The sequence below is a fragment of the Spermophilus citellus genome (genome assembly GCF_964194105.1).
Source record: "Spermophilus citellus genome assembly, chromosome: 2".
NCBI lineage: Eukaryota > Metazoa > Chordata > Mammalia > Rodentia > Sciuridae > Spermophilus > Spermophilus citellus.
Genome location: NC_138183.1, coordinates 20,160,673 through 20,176,513, shown reverse-complemented (window position 1 = coordinate 20,176,513; position 15,841 = coordinate 20,160,673). Strand labels below are relative to the sequence as shown.

Genomic DNA, 15,841 nt, shown 5'->3' with positions numbered 1-15,841 from the left:
CCCTGGCCTGGCAGGAGGGGTCTCCCCCATCTCTGCTGCCCCCTCCCTCACTGCCATGGCGTCCCCCCTGCCCCTCACCAAGCTTCTGGTCAGCTCACGTCACACAGCAGCGTGTCGGAACATCTGTCCAGGAGGGAGGGGATTGTCAGCCCCATTTACAGATGAGGCCCAAGACGTGGAGAGGCAGTCTGCAGGTCCCTGGTTAGTGGCAGGCAGGGCCTTGACAGGAGCTCAGGTCTCCGTTAGCCTCCGTTAGCCACCCATCTGTCACCGTCTACTCCCGGGAGTGGCCAGAGCACTTACCAGTGGCCTCAGGAGTAGCGGGGGAGGATCCGCTCATTCTCGTACGCTCACATGGGGGGCCAGAAGGGTCTCCAGGGGCCTGTTGGTTTGGCCTGTGTGTGAGGCCCTCCTGAGCCCAGTGACACGTGGCCCGGGCTTGTGGCATGGCAGGCAAGGCTCTCAGGACCGACCGCAGGCAGGCCGCGCTGACTCCGTCCCTTCTCCTGCGGGTTCTGGGCCTGGCAGGGCCCCAGCGCTGGCTCCGAAGCCGCCACGTGGGGCTGCTTTCCTGGAAGCTTGGGGGTGCCCCTTGGTCGGGCCTGGCCTGCCAGAGGGGGCAAGTTTGGGGCTCCCTGGGCCGCCGCAGGGCTGGGGAGTCCTGGGAGCCAGCAGCCGGTAGGAGGGAGAGGAAGGAGGGACGGCCCCACCACGTGCTCCTGTCTGCACTCCTGTCGCCCCGGAAAACCCTCCTGCCCTCCTGCCTGCCTTCTGCTCATGGCTCCTGAGCCCATCCACGGCCTCCTTTGTTACCAAACACCTGCTGGACGCAGCCCTGGGGCTTCAGGAAGGAACAGGCGTCATCACTGTGCCTTCAGCCAGGACCCAGCTGAAGCCACTTATCGCTTTCCAAGGACTGTCCACACCAGGGAGACTGAGGCCCAGAGGCTGCTGGCCAGCCAGTGGAGTCAGAGTAGAGTCGTGTCTTTGAGACACAGTCTGGGGCTCTGCTCTCAGGGCCAGTCGACGGAGCGTGTGACCTGTCCTCTGGGCCAGGACCGGTGGAGCCCCTGACCCAGGCCAGGAGCAGTTCGCATGTCCAGGAGGTCCTTCTCCGTCCACCTCTTTCTCTGCTTAGAGGGAGTTCTCGAGAGACTCGCCCAGTGACCTTTCTTCTTTTTCCTGCCTCCAACTCCAGGGAGATGAGGGACCCATGGGGCCACCAGGAGCCCCTGGCCTGGAGGTGAGTGTCACCTGCCTGAGGGAGGGAGTGGATTCACTGGGGCAGAACCAGCTGTGAACAGGCAGAGAGCAGTCAGCAGCGAGGGCCCTGGGCCTGGAGAGGGAGCACCGGACACCGAAGAGAGAGGTGGTTGGCGGAAGGGTGGAAGTTAGCCGGGATCTCAGCCCAGGCTGCAACTCTGAGGACATGGCCCAGGGTCTTCCCCATGGGCTGGGGAGGGCCAAAGTACCCCAAGAGGTGGGGTACCGTGAGCCTGAGTCCTCTGCACCCTCTGAGCGGCTTTCCAGGGGCCGCCTGACCCATTGCCTTCCTCCCAGCAGTGGGTCAAAAAGGAGAAGACCAGCCAGGTGCGGTGGCAGATGTCTATCACCCCAGTGGCTCTAGAGGCTGAGGCAGGAGGATCTGGAGTTCAAAGCCAGCCTCAGCAACAGCGAGGCTCTAAGAACTCAGTGAGACCCTGGCTCTAAATAAAACACAAAATGGGGCTGGGGATGTGGCTCAGTGGTCTAATGCCCCTGGGTTTAACCCCTGGTATTAAAAAAAAAACAACAACAAAGAGGACCCAAAGAGCTTTTGTTTGTGTGGGTTACATCACAATTAGTAATTAAATATTAGTAATAAAAATCATATTAGTAATTAAATCAAGACACTTTAAATGTATCTATTCATTCATTGGCAATTAATAATAAGCTCACTGCATGTAAACACTGTGTTTTTTTTTAAACCAAAAATCACTCTGTTTTCCAAAACAAGACAATTGAGTGGAAAAGTACCCTGGTTTTACCATTTTTGCAAATCTCTTAACAGACGTGGACTCTCAGGTCCGCCCTGCCTGTGGCCTGCTCCTGAGAACACATGTCACTTGCCCCAGAAGACGCCCCTCACACTCGGGAGTGTGAGAGCCTCGGGGGCAGACTGCACCTTAGTGTTGTGAAAGTCCTTTTGAGCTCTCGACCCTCTTGGGAGGGCCTTGGGGACCCGCAGTATCCTCTGGCCACACTTTGAGGCCCCCTCAATACCCCACCACCACCCTGGGACCTCATGAGGTTGGAAGCAGTTGTCACCATTCCTCCTGACAAGCAAGGGGACAGGGAGTGAGGAGGCTCCGAGACTTCCCGGCTGGAGGCCCCTGTGTCACAGGACATGGGCTCACGTCTCCACCTCTTGGGGTACTTTGGCCCTCCCAGCCCATGGGAGGACCCTGGGCCATGTCCTCAGAGTTGCTCAGGACCCAGCAGTGCTGCCCCTCCCGGCCTCTCACTCACTCTCTCTGTTGCAGGGTCAACCTGGCAGGAAGGGATTTCCAGGGAGGCCTGGCCCAGATGGCGTGAAGGTGAGGGGACCTGGGATGAAAGTGGGGGGTCCCACATTTGAAGGCCCCAGGATAAGCCCCAAATCCTATGGCCAGTTGGAAATGGAAGAAAAAAATTGGCCCTCATTGGTAACGGGGGGAGAACTAACCTAAATGTCCAACAGAGGGGGATTGTTCACGTAATGGAATGTAGAACAGCTACCCACCATGGTGTTGGGAAGATGCCCATGTGTAGGGGGGGTGGGATAGTGATGGGGACCAGATTATAAAACCAGTGTTAGGCACGAGCCTATTGCAGGTGCTGGATGGCCCCTTCTTCCTTCATACACAAAGCAGACAGTAGAAAATGGACTGGTCATCTCTGAGTGATGGAAGAAGAGGGGATTTCCATATTCTTCTCTGTGCTTCCTATTCCCCCTTGTGTGCAATATGGGTTACCTTTGTTAACAGAATTCCTAAAAAGTTACTATAAAAAAGAACTGGCCCAGGGGAAGAGACCGACCACCCCCTTGGTGGGTTTCCAGGTCCCCGGGAGGGGCAGTGTCGTTGATGAGGATGCTGTGGGCAAGGATTCCGGGCAAGAGGTTGCTGGGCCAGGTTTTCAGGCGGGCAGGCAGAGCCAGGGGAGCCCAGGTGGCCAGTGACTGCCTCCCTTCAGGAGCTTGGCCCAGGTCCTCCCCAGGCCCTTTCTGGTTCTCGTGAACATGTGGTCCCAGGAAGGAGCCGAGGAGAGATGAGGCTGCATGGAAGACCACAGGCGACATCCATTTCCCAGCCAAACTCTGCCAGTCCACACCCATGTCCTGCCCTCTGGGGTCCCGCTGCTGTCCCTCAGATAGAGGTTGGGTTTCTGTGGTGGAGGCGATGCTGTCCCAGGGGATTTACCCCACGGGTCTGTCACCTCCCTAGCTCTGCAGTGGGAAGACCAGGGCAGCCACGGCCACCTATGGAGCAGGGGCCACCCACCCAGAACAGCCAGGCATGGCCATGACAGGCTGTCAACCTGGAACCTGGAACTGGCCTGGTACCAGTGGCCACTAGGTCCGTGGCCCGGGGAAGGCCTGGGGGATTCCTCGGGAGGCCCGGACTCCGTCTTGCATTCCCATCTCTCCTCCTGTGTCTTTGCAGGGGGAGCCAGGGGATCCCGGGCGGCCAGGGCCTGTGGGTGAGCAGGTAAGCGATTGGTGCCTCTGAACGCAGTTGATGGGCACCTACTGTATGTAAGCTACCCATCTGGAATTCTCAGAACAGGGCCGGCCCCGGTTCTACTCTCTCTCACGTCCGTGGCCGTGGACAGTGGCTCTCGGGAAGTCTCTGGAGGAGGAGGTCATCCCAGGCCTGGCTCTGCACGATGGTTTGGGTATATTTGCTCAAACATGTTACGTGACTCGTTTCCAGAACTGGAGCTAGAGCCGGAGGGGCCCTGAGCGATCGCACATGCTTCCTCTTCCCAGGTCACAGGTCAGGAGGCCTAGGCCGGAGAAGGGGAACCAGTCCAGGGCTCGTGGTCCAGGCATCCCCCAAATTATAGAGGACAACATGCAAACCAGCGGCCGGCTAGTTGGGAAGCCGGGCCAAGGTCTGCGGGAGAGAGGCGTCTGCGACTAGTCATTAAGAAAGCAGTTGTGGCTCGCCACCCTCAGCTGTCACAGTGGAGGGGAGCAGCCCTGCGGCCAGTGGACTGGCCTCCATCCCTCCTGCCCAGCCCTGGCGCCTGCCTCCAGCTTCTCTGGGCTCAGAGGTGGCCATCTCCTTCAGGCCTTCAAACAAGGACCCCTCCTTGAGGACCCTGGAGGGCTTCCTCAGCAGGGCCAGGGGCACGATGCTGGGGACCCAGAAGGGCACGGTGGCGCTGAGAGGCACCCTTAGTGGTGTGAGAGTCCCACACTGTGGCCTCCTCACTAGCCTGCACCATCTGTTGGAGGGGAAGAAGGGATTGAAGCCAGGGGAGGCCTGGATTTTTGAAATCTTTCCAGTGTCATTCGAGCACATTCTGTGGGAAGCCCGGGAGTTTGGAAAGGCTGCCTCAGCCTGGATGTATTTCCTGATTGGAAAAAAAAGAAAGAAAGAAAGAAAAAAGGCAACATGATCACAAATTCAATTTCATAGTTATGCTAATGGGAGGGCCCCTGGGAAATAGATACCCAGAATCCTAGAACAGCAGGACTCAAAGGGTCCCTGGAAATCACTGGGTCCAAATGCTTGGATTCCTTTGCCAGGCTGATGAGCCTCGGCCCCACACCCGCTTCTCAGACTGGTTTTTAAATGCATCACATCGAGAACAAAGGACGCGAAGGAAACCGATCATATGGAAATAGTCATGGGAGTCTGTCCAGACGGGGCACCTCCTGTCCACCGTTCCTCATCAGGGCATTCAATAGCAAGATCTAGAGCCGTCTAGGAATGACCTCAATTTTGGAGTGGTGACAAGCTTCTCGGTAGATTTCAAGATTTCCGCACAGTGACCATGGGGTGAGAGGAACTATCTGGGACAGTCTTGGGTCTAGGAACCGACTGGGTTTGGTTTTCCTCTATTCAAAGGAAATGCTGAGTTCTCGTTAGAGGTTCATGAATATAAAGTTGTCATGTTTTCCGTTCGGCCTTGTGGACCCTCTGAATTCTATTCAGAGACCCTCGCCGGGACCCCTGGTTAAGAACTCCTGGATTCTGGCCCATGTTGACAATCTAGGGCTCATGGAAGAGAAGTCGTCTCCACCAAGTTGACCACGAGGGATAGTAGCCAGGACCAGGAGGCGTGGAGCCTTACCTGGGGCAGCCCAGGCTCTCGTGGCAGCGACAGTCCCAGCTGGCTGTCCAGCTTGCTTGGACCACGATGGAGGAGCTATCTGAGCCAAGGCAGAGCTGGAGGCCACAGGCATGCCAGGGCCCTCCCCTCAGGGCCACGGCGAGGGGCAGGCATTTCCTCTATGGCAGAATCCGAGGGTCCCCAGGACAGGGCTCCAGAGCTCCCAGCACATACCCTCCTCATAATCACAGTGACATTCACTGTCACCTGTGAGTTCCCAGATGCTGTGCCGGATGCCCTAGGCACCTTTGCAGCCCCCCAACAGCACTATGATGGGTGGCATTATTATTCCCATTTTGCAAATGAGGAAACTGAGGCTCTGAGAAGTTAAATAACTTGTCGAAGACATCACAGCAGGGACCAAGGTGTCAGAGCCCGGGCTGGCACCGACGCCTGCTATGTTCCCAGGGACTGTCCTGGAGGAGCTGGATACTCTCTGACTTCCTGAGCCCTTGCTTTGATCTGCTGGCTTCGAGCAGCTCTGTCCCAGGAACGCCCAGCATGCCCATGCCTGCCCACCCTGAGTTGTGTGTCCCACAGGGGTGCACAGCTGTCTCATTCTCTGTTGCACCCTGGCACCTGGCAGACTGTCACGTGGCAGGAGGGAAGGGGCCAGGGAGGAGAGAGCTGAGCAGACACTGGCACACTGGCACCGTATCAGCAGGCAGCCTGAGGACCAGGCCAGACTTCTCCTCCAGCCTGGGGGCTCAGGTCCTGCCTGTGCAGCACCCACCTAGGTAACAGCATTGTCTCCTACTCCGTGCCCTCTTAATGGCCCCAAAGGAGCTGGCCCTTCCCCTGGCCTTCAGAGCTGCTTTGGAAGCCAGGGCCACTGCCACTGGCTCTGCTGGACCAGCCTTAGCTCCCTCCCCAGGGCAGGCCTGCCAGGATGTTCTGGGACAAGCCCAGCAGGGGTGCCAGGGGTGGGTGCAGGGATGGGGCACTCACTGCATGGCCCTTATTCATTAGGATCCTGTTTGGCTTCTTGTTGGGGGGTTTATGACCCACCTGCCTTCCAGGTCCCAACATCTCATAAATTTAAAGTAGCTATGAAATTTCTCTCTCCCTGGGCCAGTCGGCCAGGGCCTCTTAACAGAGCAGATTTTATTCCCTTCCTTTGGCCTCTTCTAAATGTTCAAGTGCTCCCTGGTGGGGAGCTCAGGCCACTGTCTCAGCCCATGCCCTTTTCAATAAGATAGGAGGGAATGGAGATCGCTACGTTTATGGAGCACCTACATATGCCACGCATTATCTTGGCTTTTCAGAACAATCCCAGGAGGTGGGGACCTCATCCTGCATCCCTGTCCCTTCCTGCCCAGGAACCCCCTCCCCAGGGAGCCCAGGGAGACGGGCCCTCCTCATGGCCATGAGCTTCAGAGGCCTAGGGGTCATGAGGAAGTCATGTGGGATTTGGAGTCACACTGACCACAGTGTCAACCCAGGTGGCAGAGCAAGACATGTACACTGCTGGCTGAAATTGCCACTTTAGGACTGTCTGGAGAAGGAAGTGTGGGTCTCAGAGGTGACCCTTTGGAGTGGGCTCTTACCTGGCCCAGGGGCAGTGGACTGTCTTCCCTGCTGGAGCATGTGACCTCCACTCTAGTACCAGCTCCGAGTCTGATCTCACTCTGGCCAGAGTTGGGGGGACAGGTCGTAGGTCTTCATGGGACAAATCCATTCCCTGCTGTCTTTCCTGATCCTCCTGGAAACTCTTGGCTGCAAATCTGGCTTCTTACAAAGCCCTGTTTGCACTTGAACCACAGAAGAGCCCTCTGCTCACATTTTTCTTAGCAGGGGAGGGTGGGCCTGAGCGAGCAGCCGGTGCCTTCCTGGGGGACTTGCCCCGGTGTCCGCCTGTCCTAGGCATATGAGCGTTTGCCCTCTAGGGTGACAGCAGGGCCTGCAGCCACCTAGAAGAGTCCCTGGAACATAGAGGCAAGTTGTCGCCCAGGGAAGTTAAAAAGAGCCAGAGGACCACGGTGTGTGTGTGCGTGCACACGCGTGTCCTTTCAGGCGGGGTTAAGGGAGCCTTTCAGAAGATTGGAGAGGCCTCCGTGTTCCAAATTCCAATCAGGTCTTGGCAGATGTTGTTACGGTATTTCTATCGCAGCCAGCGGGTTTGTTTCTCTCTTTGAAACAGCCCCAAAGCCCCCAAAGATGGGGACAGATGGCCTCTTCCCAGAATAGCCCAGGCCCCCCCACCAGCCCCCAACTCTCCAAACGTGGCCGCCTCCCGGCCTGCTTCTGGCACAAGAAGAATGTGTGGCACTCCCAGGGATGCTGGCAGCGGCCCGCTTGGCTCCCAAATCAGAACCATCTGGCAGCGAGGGAAGGGAGGACTGTGCCCAGGGAGACAGCGCTCTCCTCCGCGGCCCCAGCCGGCTGGATGAGGGCTGGAGTGCCCGGGAAGGGGACCAGGGGACCCGGGAACTGAGCTCCAGAGAAGGGGAAGTGCAGACTGTCTCCATGGAAACTCAGCCGACTCCGCCTTCATGTTGTGTCCTCTGTTTTCATGAACGCGCCCTCCAGGGTCTTCTGGGATTCATCGGTCTAGTCGGGGAGCCAGGAATCGTGGGAGAAAAGGTAAGTGCTGCCCCGCGATCAGCCATCAGCGGGAGGGTTTTGAGGTGGACAAGGCCGAGGGCGCATGGACCCGGGGCTTTCAGACCATTGCTGGCCTCTCGCTGGACTGGGCATTCAATGCCCTGCCAGTGCCTGCCTTCCGTTAGACTTTTCTGTGTGACCACCAGGGGATGCCTGGGGCCTGGGCTGCAGGCACTTTCTGGGGTGGGCAACGGATGGAGGGAGCTTCATCTTGTAGAGAGATGAGGGGGGACCTCCCCTCAGGCACCTCGGTAGCTCCCTGCAGCTCTCACAGGTGAGGTGACCCAGGCTCCAGCAGAGAAGGTGACTTGCTTGACGTGCCCAGTAGTAAGAGGCGGAGCTGGGCCTTCATTATCCAAGGCCACAGCTGCCCACTGAGCCTCTCTGCTTCTCAAGAGCAGCCTGCGGTTCCCCTTCCTGTGTCCCACCCGTCCCCTGCAGGATACGGCCTTCCTTTGAGCTTATCTGGTCCCCAGAGCAGGGCCCTGGCAGAGCCAGTATTGTCCCCACTGAATGGACAGGGAAATGAGGTCCACCCTCGTAGGGCCCCAGCTAACTTCCAGGCTCGCACTGTGCCGGCCTCTGTCACTCGTGTCTGGGACACTCTGGCTGCTGCCCCTTTCCTTCTTGTCCTCCTCTTCCTTTAAATTGAACTTTTTATTTTGAAATAATTACCGATTTACAAGAAATTGAAAAAAATAACTAAAAGTAGAGAAGGGTCCCATGTGCCCCCAACCCTGTCCGGCAGGGCTGGCAGCTTTCACACCCAGCTTGTGACACCAGAGCCAATTCCTGCTGTCCCATTGCTCAGTTGTTCCGCTCCCTCCTTACCTACACGCCTGTGCCTTGGCCAGGTACTTCCCTGTCCCTCCCGCCCCGCCCTTTCAGCCTGGATAACTCTTAGTGACCCACAGCTCTTGGGCCACCTCCTGTGGTGGTACCTGGCCCTGTGACTTCCCTCCCAGCAAGTGCTCCAGGCCACACCTCTTCTGGAGGGTCCTGTCATCTCCCTGCTACACTGAGTAACTTGCCTTGTGGGTGGGAGAAATCTATGTTTCTGCTCCTCATTGAACATCCAGGGCCTGACATACAGTGTTGGCCATACAGTAGGTGCTCAATAAATTCTTGCTGGCTGGGTGGAGACAAGAAGTGTGACTGAGCATCAACAGAGGCCGGGTGTGAGCTCAGAGGCCCTGCCTTCCCGCCCTGGCTGTGCCCGCAGCTCCAGCCCTCGCAGCCCCTCAGTCTGGATTGGGCGAGATGGAGGGAGTGGGCTCCGATCCTCCAGTAGCTCATCTCAGTGTGGCCGGGGGGTGAGCGGAGTGGAGGGAAGGCTTTCTGTGACTCTTTCTGCCTTAGTGAGCCCAGCCCAGGGGATGCCAGGCCTAATGAGGACCGCACAGTGTGGTCAGGGTCAAGGGGAGAAGGCGCTGGTCCTTGGTGTGTCCTTTGTCACCATCCTGGCCCTACGGTCCTCTGCCGAGCAGGCCGCAGCCTCCCAGGACTCGTCTCGGTTTCCACCGAAGGAATCTCAGCTCCCCGTCTGGATGACGTGTCCATGAGCTGGGCAGGGACTCTCTATAGACAGTGGCCAAATCCCTGTCCCTCTGTGGGCCCCTGGGAGGCCCTCAGCAGCTGACCCCTCAGTAACCCACAGCCACAGCTATGACCTCTCTGCATTGCTGTCTCCATTGCAGGGTGACCGAGGCATGATAGGACCCCCAGGCGCACCCGGACCCAAGGGGGTGATGGTAAGGAGTAAGTCTGCCTCCTCTGGCCCTCTCCTGTCGCAGCCTAGGGTGACCCCCTGCTCCTTCCCCACCTGCCACGTCTCCAAGACCTTTAGGACAACCAGGTCCTTGTCCCTCCAGGAGGCCTGGTCTTTGCCCTCCGGCCCAGGCTAGGCCCAGCCAGGCAGGGCTGCAGGAGGGACAGGCCCAGGCCACAGCTGACCCCTCTCTTCCTCTGCTTCCACCACAGGGTCACCCTGGAGTGCCAGGTGGTGTTGGGACCCCCGGAGAGCCTGGACCCCCGGTGAGCAGAGCCCCCTGTTCCTGGGTGCAAACCCACTGTCTAGTGAGGACACCGAGTCCCGGCCTCAAGTCGGACAGAGCTGGGCTGGAGGGTCAGTCCCGCCCTCCGTGGCCATGTCCCGGGGCAGATCCTTGGATTTCTCTGAGTCCAAGTTTTGCTTATCTGAAAACCAGGAAGTAACCACGGTCATGGTTGTGTGACTCTGCAGGTTAAAACAGACTGTGAGCTAGTGTCCCTACGGAGTGATGTGGCCTCTCAGGAGCAGCTTGGTCACCATCACTGCTTTTGTCCATTCACTCATCTACTGGGGAAGTACCATGTGACATGCAGGCCTTGGGGGCCCCAACATCCTGATTGCTGAGGAAGCTGGGGTGCTCCTGAGGACCCCAAGGCAGAGGTGGTGGACAGACGGGAAGGCTGTGGGAGAGGGGGAGCCAGGAACTCCTAGATCTAGGGCCCTTCCCCTAGGATCACTGGGGTGGTCTGCTTTCATTTAGAGCAGGTGATCTTTGCTTGGGTCCCTCTGCTTATGAGGATGGAATCCGAGGGACAAAGCTGGCTTTGGCCAAGGTCAGGGCTCAGGTCTGGGAGCCTGCTCCCAGGTAGGGTTCCTCAGGTGACTGGGGTGGGCTAGGGGACCTGCCCAGGCCTGCATCCCAGGACAGAGCCAGGAAGGATGAGATCCGGCTTCCCAGGGTTCTGCAGACTGCAAACTGGGGAGCTCCCTGGGGCCGCATGACAAAGGTGGGCAGCCTCTGAGGTTGGAGCCCGGGCAGGCTCCGCTGGCCTGGCCGGTTCTCTGTGTGGATTAGGGAAGCCAGGCCAGCCACTGCCTGGCTCTTCCATGCACCTGCTGTGCCCGGCGTAGGTAGGCGTACCTGCAGGTGCCAACTGGCAGGAAATAGATCTGCTCTTGGGAGTCTCATTCCGGGTGGGCGTCAGAGGACCAACGTTCTGCTGGGTGCAGCTCACCAGGCAGCTGAGCCACCAGCTTGGACTCCAGTCGTCCTCCCCGTGTTGGAGATGAAGGGATAGAGCCCAGCTGCATGGGGGCCCCCTGGACGGGACAAAGGCCAAAGGCAAGGTGCCTGGGAGTCATCCACCTTCTGTGCCCTGGGCCTGGGTCAGAGGGCAGCCTGGACAGGAGTCACGGGGACAAGGTGGATGGTCAGTGGCGGGGTGGGACATCAGGCCGGGCACGGTGGGAAGGTGCAGGCCTCCTCTGCATCTCCACCCGGCTCCACTCGCTTCTCTCCCCACCGGCCTCAGTGCATCCATCTGTTCAGTGGGGTAGCCCAGACTTCGTGATGCCAAGGTCGCCATTGACCTTTCCCTGCCCCAGCGTGGGACTAGTCCTTTGGGTCTCTTGAGGCTCCTGCTGGCCAGCCAGGTGCCTAGAGCCAGGGACCCAGAAACCCTGCTTCCACTGCAGACACGGAGCCCAACCCCGGCTCCCCGCCTGCCCAGCTGTGTGGCTGCTGGCAATGTTCACAGCTTCTCTGAACCTGGGCTTCCTCCTCCCTTCTCCGCAAGGGAGTATGATCTTACCTCAGTGTGAGAAGCCGCGAGAAGCACCCGACCTCATGGGTGGTGTGTGCTAAGCAAGCTTCCTGCTGTTGCCAAGGGCTCAGCAAGTGGCAGTGACATTTTGTTGAATGTAGCAGTTGCCCCTTTAATGGTGTTTCTCAGACTGTCCCATGAGAGTGAGGTTTCGGCAGCTCCTCTTCCCCTCTGGTCAGCGTTTCCCCACGTTTCCAGTCCCTTCAGTGTCCACCTCCGCTCCGGCCCATTGGAAGTCCGTCAAGTCTGAGCCTCATAACTGGGGATGGGGCAGGTGGGAAGGGCCTGGGACCTGCCCAGGGGGACCTGGTGACCCCAGCTGGGTCTAGTCTCCAGATCTGACCTTCTGCTCTCAAGAATGGATAGCTACCTTTCACTGAGGACCATCCTCAGCGATGCCAGGAGGCAGGGACTCCCCTCCCCCTCCTGCAGAGGAGTCACTGAGGCCTGAGTTTAACTGACCGGCTCAGGGGGGCGCCCAGCAAGTGTCAGAGGGAATCACATGGGCCCTCAGTGCCATGGGGGGGTCTGCCCAGCACTCGGTTCCTGCTTCTGCCTGGAGCCGCCGGCCCTCCTGGGAGCGCCCCCCACCTCGAGAGAGTGGGCTCCTCTGGCCTAGTCTTTCCCGCCAGCCCTGGGCTGCCGCGGGGACCATGGCCCCCTGGCTCTGCTGAGGGGTGAGTGGGGGCAGCCACAGCCCTGAACCCTGTAGCTGCAGTCAGAGGTCTGCTGGGTGCTGTGGCTGCGGCTGTCCTCTTGTACCTAGGGGGCTGGCTTCTCCCTGGGACCTGCAGGGGACATGGCCGTCCCCTCTTTGGAAGAGGAGCTAGCCAGCCCCTTGGGAATCGTGCTGAGGGGAGCCCTCAGAGGGCTTCCGCTGTCTGGGAATGCAGTCGCGGCCTGTGGACCTGCTCACTCCATCCCCGCCCACGTCCCTCACTCTCCGGTTCCTCTGTCCCAGCACATGTCCCTGCAGGGCCTGGTGCTGAGAATTCGGAGAATGAAACCCCCCAAGTTTCCTTGTCCTCTCCTGTCCCCCTAGCTTTTCTTGTCACTTCCTCAGCTGGGAGAATGGGGGCGTCCTGCTGGGGCTGCCCCTCCCCTCTGCCCCTCCTCTCTGCCCCTTCTCCTATGCCCCCTGCCCCCTTCCCTCTGCCCCTCCCTTTGCCCTGCCCTCCCTTCTTGGTCCTCTCCCACCTGCCCGGTCTCCCAGCCCTCCTCAGGCGGGGTTCGAGGCTCTTCCTGCCCAGGGGAAACCTGTTCAGCGTCACATTTGGAGTCTGGGTGGGGTACGAAGGACAGGACTTGGTGGCTGCTGAGGAGAGGAAAGGGAACGCGAAGTTAAAGAGACCTTTGTCACACCTGTCACGACAGCCTGTCATTGCTGATTTTGAAGTCAAGAAGGGAATGGCTCATCCAGACGGGCCCTGCCCGCCACCAGGATGGTGGAAAGGCCCAGGGCATTGGCCCAGGCCAGAGGTTGTGGCCCTCGGCTGCCTTTCCCAACGGGCTGGCACCCTGCCTTCAGCTTGCAGCCACTGGGTGGAGGCAGGGAGGCTCCCGATGGTGCCTGGTGGAGGCTATAGCCTCCCAGCTCTGCCCCTCTCTCCTACCCCCCCCCCAGTGCTCTCACCTCCGAGAAGGACTTCTCTAAACCAAGTTCCTCCCCACAGGGTCCTCCAGGATCGCGAGGCCCGCCAGGCCTGAGGGGCCCTAAGGGACGCCGGGTAAGTCAGGCTCAGATCCTGGGGCACAGCTGGCCTCTAGTTCCAAGTTTCCTTCAGCTCATTTCCTCGCTCCTTCCTGCAGCCACGCCTTGACTGGCACCTGCAATGTGCCAACCACCACGGGGGCCCCAGAGGCATCGCTGGGAACAGGCAGGCATCAGGCCACGCACACGGCTTGGCAGAGCCGGGCGATGGATTGTGGGGTTACCAGACGTGTGGGGTGGAAGCACAGGCCCCTTGGGAGCCCTGAGGTGGCCTTGCCAGGCAGGGCACCTAGGAAGGCCGGGGAGAGGGTGATGCCTGAGCTGGTACCCGGCTCCAGGCAGAGGGGTGGGCCAGGACTTAGTAGGCACCATGCTAGACAGGGCTCAAAGGTCACAGCTGTGCTCTCAGGGTAGTGGGGAGCCACAGAAGACAAGAGCTGGCCTGAGCACAGTGGCCTGGGGCATCACTGACACTCCCTCAGGCAGTCTCTTTCACATGCACTGACTCATCCAGTCCTCAGCACTACCCTGCCCCTAGGTGCTGTCTTATTGCCATTTTACACAGGAGAAAACAGGTGCAGAGAGGTTAAGTCACTTGCCTCCTGTTGCACAGCTAGAAAGGGGCGGAACTGGGATTTGAACCAGGGGAGTTTGGCTCTCTTACATACTGGACTCAGCCTCTTTCTTGATCGTGCAGGGAGGGTAGGTAGAATGGCCTCCTTCTGCCAGCTGTTGAGCAGGTGCCAAGCCATTCAGCCTCGCTGCGAAGAGGAAACAACCTGGAACGGGAACTGGGCCTGATACCCAGCCCCACGCAGGGGATAGGATCTCTCGCTGTTCACTCTTGGCTGAATTCCAACTAGTTCAAAAATCTCCCCTGCACCCGATGGCCTGAGCAGCTGGACCCAGAGAGAGAGGGGAGATAAAGAGGCCCTGCCCTCCAGCCAACAGGGCCCCTCCCAGTGCCCACGTCCCTGGAGTCTTCAAGGGGAAGAGGCCCATGGACAGCCAGGTTCCCTCTGCCCCGGAAAGCCTATTAGCTGGAGGGTGAGCTGCCATGGCCCAGCTCAGCCCCGGCCTGCTCCCTGCCCCGCTCCCCAGCGTCTGCACCACCCCTTCCCAGCAGAGCCTTGAGGAATTTCTCTCCGGCTTGAGGAAACCTGGGCTCCTGACCACATCAAAGTTCCCAGGACTGAGAGGAGAGATGGGATGGAGCTCCTCTCCCAGGGGGCTTGGCAGGAATGCAATCCTGTGGGATCACCCCAGGACCGGCCCAGCAGGCCTCCCTGGGCCGCTTCCCCCAGGTCACTGAGGGTGGGGCAGAGAGGCCCTGGGGTGGGGGAGAGCTCCCTCTGGGCAGGCCTGCCCAGCTCCTGGTTTGCCCGACCCCTGCAAGGCCTGGCTGCTCTCTGGGCCTCAGTCTCCCCATAGTGCCCTGGGACTGGGTCAGGGAGGGAAGCAAGACCCTGCCTACCCTCCTGCCCGTGGAGGGTGGCCCCTGCTGCCCACCCTCCTCCCACCCTAGGAAGAATGAGCTTGAGGGGTGGGGGCCGCCGGTGGGGGCTGGACCCTCTGCTCTGGGCAGGGAGCTGCGGGCTGTGCCCACCAGCCGAAGCTGAGAGCAGGAGGGTTCTGGGTCAGAGGGGCTCAGCCTCCCCGCCTCCCGGATGTGGGGCCTCAGGCCGGTTTCCCAAGCTCCTGGAGGCTTTGTCCACCTGCTCAGGTGTGCAGCTCAGAGGGGCCGAGGACCCGAGATCCAGGTACCAGGGCCGCGCTCTGTGGCCGTGAGTGGGCTGTAGCTTGTCCCCGGAAACTTCTCTTGAACCTCAGGCAATAGCCTCCCCCTCTGAGCCTCTCTTTCTTCTGAGCCTCTGTTTCTTCCTCTGTAGACGGGTGGCCACAGAGGCCCCCCAGGGACATGGCCCAGAGGTTCTGTCCTTTCATGAATGTCCCCAACATGCCAGCACCTCCCAGTGCGGCAGGCAGAGCCTGCATGTCTCCCTCAAGTCTCCCACTCCTCCTTTAGCGTTCCTCACGAGGCAGAAGGTGGCCAGGTTTCCCCGCCCTGGCCAGGGTCCCCTGCCCAGTCCGACCCAGGCCTGGCTGGAGGCCGGGGCTGCAGACATGGCCTCTGGGCGTGGGTGTGAGAGGGCAGGCTCTGCCAGAAACCCAGGCCCAAAGCAGAGAGAGCCTCCTGCTCCCTCCCGAGACTGGCCCCATCTCTGAGCCAGGCCTTGGCCTTGCCCTGGCCTCCCCCAGCAGGGTCTCCCAGACGTGACCCTCTCAGCACCTCCCACAGCTCCTCCAGCTGCCCCCCACCATGACGGGTGCTCACCCCACCCCCACCCCCCACTGAGCAACAGGGATTCTGGGGAGGAAATGACCGTGGGCTCCAGCTGACTTGGGTTCGAATTTCAGCTCTCCCTGGTGGCCCTGGGGCCACAAGCACATTCACTTCCACAAAGACCCGGCTCCTCATCTGTAAGACCGTGGCCCAGCTTTCTCTATTGCTGTTACTGTAGCTTCTTAATGTCACAGTCGTCACCGGTTCACCACTTTCTCCCTGTTCTC

At 59.6% G+C, this 15,841-nt stretch overlaps 1 protein-coding gene across 3 annotated transcripts in view; it reads left to right on the top strand.

Moving 5' to 3' along the window:
* Window positions 1–15,841, top strand: part of COL27A1 (collagen type XXVII alpha 1 chain) — a 122,975-nt gene that overhangs the window by 69,946 nt on the left and 37,188 nt on the right. For 2 of the 3 annotated variants that reach the window (XR_014020458.1, XM_081280123.1), the window contains exons 22-28: window positions 1,139–1,243; window positions 2,523–2,576; window positions 3,684–3,728; window positions 7,891–7,944; window positions 9,663–9,716; window positions 9,946–9,999; window positions 13,233–13,286. Coding sequence is in view for 2 of the 3 variants with exons in the window: in XM_081280123.1 (XP_081136249.1) it covers window positions 1,139–1,243; window positions 2,523–2,576; window positions 3,684–3,728; window positions 7,891–7,944; window positions 9,663–9,716; window positions 9,946–9,999; window positions 13,233–13,286 (420 nt within the window). In the remaining variant the exon portion in view is untranslated. The remainder of the gene's footprint in view (window positions 1–1,138; window positions 1,244–2,522; window positions 2,577–3,683; window positions 3,729–7,890; window positions 7,945–9,662; window positions 9,717–9,945; window positions 10,000–13,232; window positions 13,287–15,841) is intronic. The other variant, XM_081280124.1, reaches the window with a different exon arrangement.